Source organism: Lynx rufus, unplaced genomic scaffold (assembly GCF_022079265.1).
Source record: "Lynx rufus isolate CCGP_SWC_20201006 ecotype Redwood Valley unplaced genomic scaffold, mLynRuf1.p SCAF_14, whole genome shotgun sequence".
Taxonomy (NCBI): domain Eukaryota; kingdom Metazoa; phylum Chordata; class Mammalia; order Carnivora; family Felidae; genus Lynx; species Lynx rufus.
Window position 1 is genome coordinate 35,266,661 of NW_025814828.1, and position 5,198 is coordinate 35,271,858.

Sequence of the window (5,198 nt, forward strand, 5' to 3'; positions counted from 1 at the left end):
GTGGACACAGTGAGAGGGTGGCCACCTGCGAGCCAAGGACAGAGGCCTCAGGATAAACCCGCCCCCCCCACCCCCCACCCCCACCCCCAGCCAGCAGTTGATTTTGGACTTCGCTCCAGAATTGTGAGAAAGCAAAGTACTGCTGTTCAAGCTACCCAGCGTGTGTGTGTTCTTACGCCAGCCCAAGCACACTGGCCCCGGGGGGGGGGGGGGGGCAGGAGGGGCAGCTTCTTTTTTTCCCCCCTCCAGCAAGCGTGGGGGAGGGAGGGGAAAGAACAAGAAAGCCACAGAGGTAGAGATGAAATGTACTAGAAATCGTTGTTTGCAGTTTTCGTTGAAGAGAATCAACCTGAGAGTCAATGCTCCCCGTAAGTAAAAAGCAGAGGAGAAGTAACCTGATTGTCTGTCGTCTGGTGCCCGTGCGTATCTTCTCATTTCATACATCTGGAAGGGAAAGGTAGTGAGGAAAGGAAGGGCACAGCAAGGGCTGCAGGAGTGCGGCGGCGCCGGTCAGTAGAAGCACACGGTGTGCAGGAAGGGTTTGCCGCTCTTCTCCTCGAACTCCTGCAACAGCTCGTCCAATTCGTCCTCCATGTCCTCGGTGTCCTGAATGCACTGGCACAGCTTGCAGATGAGGATCGCGCCCACGGTGGCCTCTTCGTCGTTGTCCTCGATGTCCACGTTGATCACGTGCACCGGCTGGCAGGTCACTTGCTCTCTGGAATTCATATCTTCCACCACCTGGTCGTACACACTCTCTTCGCAGGTGACAATCAGATCAAACACGTCCTGGCAGTTCTGGAACCTCTCCGGCCGGGGCTTGATCCTTTTGTTACGCTCCAACATATGTAAGATGCCATTTTGCGTGTAGAGGTTTCTGTCCTTGCTGACGAGATCGTTGTATATCTGGTCATAGGTGGTTCGGAAATCGTAAACGTTGGGCTGGTCGGGTGCGGGGCCCGGGAGCTTCACGTGAGTTCCCGTTCCAAAGGACCGGACGCTGAATCCCCGTTTGCTGAGAAAGTAGTGGGCCTCCATGCTCCGGTTCTGGTTGCTGGCACACACCACTGCCACCCGCAGCGGCACAGTAGACATAGCGGCGGCTCCCCTGGCTGCGACGCCCCCGTGCGGCCACTCCCACTCAGCCACGGCCCTTGGGCGCCAGCGAGGTGGCCACGGCGACACCTGGAATGCGAGGCGCTGAGGTCACAATGTCTTCGACGTGCCACTGTGTCGTGACCCGCGCACGGCGGGGCCGTGCGCAAAGCGTGGGGGTGTGCCGGGCACTCCGCCTCCCGCCCTGGCAGGTGTCCTAGCTTCTCAGAGATGATTCCCAGGGTCTCGTGTCGCCCCGTGTTCACACCCCTTTGCGAAGTGACTTTGCAGCGGTCCTGCCCTCAGGAGGTAGAATTATTTCTCTTGGCTGTAAGTCTGAGCTGGCCTTGACACTTTGGGTAAGTAGAATGTGACTGCAGTGACGTGGGCGTGGGGGGAGGGGTCTAAGCTTAGGGCTGCAGAAGCTTTGTGTCTTCCGTGTTTGCTTAGGGGGCTTTCAGGCACCGTGTGAGGAAGCCCAGGCTGTCTTGCGGAAGAGAGAGAGACCGCTTGGAGGGGAACCAATGAGGAGAACCATGAGGAGACAGAGGTCCGAACATCCTACTGGCCCCCATACTTGAGCCACCCCACCTGAGGCTTCAGTTGTGTGGGCACTTGGGTTCTCTAGCCTCAGCCAACACCGTGGGGAGCAGGGTGATTCATAACACCCACCTCCCCTTGCCCCAAATTCCTGCCCCATAGAGTTGTGAGAAATAAACGGATGATTGTTTTAGGCTCCTGGGCCCGGGGATGGTTTGTTACGCGGCGATAGCTAACTCCAACGGCAGAGACTTCCAGCTGCTCCACGGTGTCCCTTCTCCTCTCTGTCCTCGTTCGATGGCTCACGTTTCAGCTAGACACATGGCCACCTGAGATGAAAATTACATTTGTCAACTTGCCCGGCAGCCAGATACAGCAACCACAACGGTGTGCTTCAGGCAAGGGGTGAGGGTCCAAATGTTTGAGGTAAACTAGGGAATCACGATGTACCCCTGAAACGAATATGTCAATTTCACCCCAATAACATTAAATACTTTTTAACGATACAGGGCAATCGTGGAAAGACTGCCTTTAACCTCCTGGAAATCTACCGTTTTGAGAGCCTAGGAAAATACGTTGTGGTGAATCTTCTCATTGAAATGTGATTCAAATCAAGACTTTGGGCCTTTTGACGTTGGGCATGGAATGCTCTCAGGTACTAACGCAGGCCTGCTACTTGGATCTCCACTGCCCGCTCCAGAGTTTATGGTCGTGATCTCCGTATAGTAGAAATTACAAAGATCTCCCTGCCGCATCCTGGCTCCAGATAAACAGTCCTTCCAACTACGGTGGAAAGTTGAGAGGTATGATTAAAAGTCTGGGTGAGAGTGACCAGTAGGGATGCCTGCCTAGAGCGCCTTGGGACACCTGGGTGGCTCAGTCGGTTAAGCGTCCAACTTCGGTTCATGTCATGATCTCACGGTTTGGGGGTTTGAGCCCCACGTCGGGCTCTGTGCTGACAGCTCAGAGCCTGGAGCCTGCTTCTGATTCTGTGTCTCCCTTCTCTCTCTGCCCTCCGCCGCTCGTGCTGTCTCTTTCTCTCAACAAAAAATAAACATTAAGGAAAACAAATCAGGAGCTCCTTATCCTGTTAGCCACTAGGCTTGTGCGCTTGTCATTTCTTGATTCTGTTGCTTTGTCTCTCCCCATGGCTACTTCTCTGTGTTCAGCCTTTGTAATTTGTCGCCAGGGCTCCCCAAGCCTGCCTGCAGTCTGGTCCTCTCAAATCCATTGTCTTCTCTGCAGCCACAGTGATTTCTCTAGAGTGTATATCAGATTCATGACCCTGTGGTGCTTAAAATCCTAGCAATCAACTGGTGGCAAGTGTAGGAGTCGCTTGGTAGTAAGTGGCAAGCCTCATTCAGGCTCTGTGTGGTCAAGCACCACTTGTCTTTTCTGTATTTTTTAAAAATTTTTTTACATAATTTATTGACAAGTTAGCTAACGTACAGAGTATACTTACTACCAAACGACTCCCACACTTGCTCTTTCCCGGCCCCTTCTTCTAGGCCAACACTTTGCTGCCTTTGAAGACTCAGCTTACTCATAAGGCTACCTCCTTCGTTGTGTTCAACGCATGCCCCTGTCGGTTACACCTGTCAGGCTGTTTTCTGATGGTTTGTCTTCCCCACAGGACAGTAAAGTGCTTGATGTAAGCGTAGCACCTGCAGCCAAGGCCCCGCCCCCAGGTCCTCCCTGCACTTTCCATTTCCCGCCATTTCCAGATTCCTCAAGAAAGCCGCTCCAGGAGCCCGAGGGCAGGCCCTCTAGAAAACAGACAGGTGTCGGGGACCTGGATGGCTCAGTCGGTTAAACGTCCGACTGTTGATTTTGGCTCAGGTCACGATCTCACGGTTCGGGTCTCTGCGCTGACAGTGCCGAGCTTGCTTGCGGTTCTCTCTCTCCTGTTCTCTCTCTACCCTTCCCCTGCTCACTCGCACTCTCTCTCTCAAAAATAAACACACACACACAAAAACCAGACAGGTACTGGTTATTGGCAGCAAAACTCACTGAGGCCAGAGGTAGCTCAAAAACGGCAACAGTGTTTCTTAGTAAAAAAACAGGAAGTCTCCCTGACCTCCTTGCCCCTTCCAGAGCATGATGGATGGTCCTCTTCCACGCCTCTCTCCGTTCTTATAATCATTTTGGCTCTTGCTGTGAGTTCCATGGGGACAGGACACTGTGCAACATGGTACCCCAGCAATCCCACAAGGCCCTGTGCCTACCCTGCCTGGATCCTTGTTGTCAAAGGGATGGATGATAGAATGTTTTGTCCAGTAAGAGCAGAAGTCGCAAAGGCTGGGGCCAAGGTTGAAACAGTTCTCTGGGGACGAGGCAGAGGTCAGGGCAAGGACTAGTGCCTTAGCTGCCTCTCGAATGATTGCTTCAAACCTGGAGTCAGTTTGCTGCCCCTCCGTTAAGCCACCAACTGGTTCCCTTAATGACTGATACCTTCTGAGGATGTCAAGTGTCTGTAGCTGTTATTAACGTTTTGTGGGGTGGCTTAGGGAAGAAAGGTGCTTCTCAGCTTCTCCCAGGAGAGCCCAGATAGTTCTGAACTTGGAGGAGAGTGAGATCAAAGAGAAGCTGATCAGAGCACCTGGGTGGCTCAGTCGGTTGAGCGTCCGACTTCAGCTCAGGTCGTGATCTCGTGGTCCGTGAGTTCGAGCCCTGCATCGGGCTCTCTGCTGTCAGCTCAGAGCCTGGAGCCTGCTTCGGATTCTGTGTCTCCCTCTCTCTGCCCCTTGCCCCCTCACAATCTGTCTCTCTCTCTCTCAAAAATAAATAAACATTAAAAAAGAAAGAGAGAGAGAGAGAGAGAGAGAGAGAGAGAGAGAAGCTGATCATCTGGGCCAGAGGGATGGGGTGTTTAAGGTTAGGGGAGAAGTCTCCAGTACAGAGGTGACTGGACTTTGAAAGTAGCCAGATGAGGACTGTAGGGGGCTCACTCATGTCCACTGTGGCACCTGTGTGAGCACTTGATATCTTTTTAAATCTTTCGTAGCTGCTTCTTCTTCTTCTTCTTCTTCTTTTTTTTTTACATCTGACTCTTACTTTCCTTCTGAAGCAAGAGGGCTCTCTGAGGACTGACTCACAGTAATTAAAATCACATGAGATTGGTCTAAAAAACCTGGAAAGTCATTATTAATTTACAGTGGGAAATCCAGTCATTTATTCGTTTATTTACTCCATGAATATTTATCGAGTGCTGACCTAAGCCAGGTTGGTCATGCATAACCCTAAAGTTCTTTCTGGAAAGTAGCATATCGTCTTCAGGCAGGAGACAAAAACCACACCGGTTATTTTAACAAGTTTTTAATGTATTTATTTGGGGGGGGGTGACGAGAGAGAGAGGGAGAGAGGTAGAATACCAGGCAGGCTCCGTGCCGTCCGGGCAGAGCCCGATGCGGGGCTTGAACTCACAGTGAGATCATGACTTGAGCAGAAAAGTCTGATGCTTAACTGACTGAGCCACCCAGGCACCCCCTAACAGACTTTAATATAGAGAACATTTAGCTAGGTATGATCGCCAAATGTTTAGCTGGGTATAGTCACCAAAGAAC

At 52.0% G+C, this 5,198-nt stretch overlaps 1 protein-coding gene across 1 annotated transcript; it reads right to left on the bottom strand.

The window, feature by feature from the left end:
* Positions 1-510: 510 nt before the first annotated feature.
* Positions 511-1,095, bottom strand: LOC124509173 (RNA polymerase II subunit A C-terminal domain phosphatase SSU72-like). The gene has a single exon (XM_047075742.1). The coding sequence runs from the start codon at positions 1,093-1,095 to the stop codon at positions 511-513; it is 585 nt and encodes a 194-aa protein (XP_046931698.1).
* Positions 1,096-5,198: the final 4,103 nt, after the last annotated feature.

What these genes read in the sequence shown, in the direction of transcription:
- LOC124509173 (XM_047075742.1), bottom strand. Translation starts at nt 1,095, where the DNA reads ATGTCTACTGTGCCGCTGCGGGTGGCAGTGGTGTGTGCCAGCAACCAG.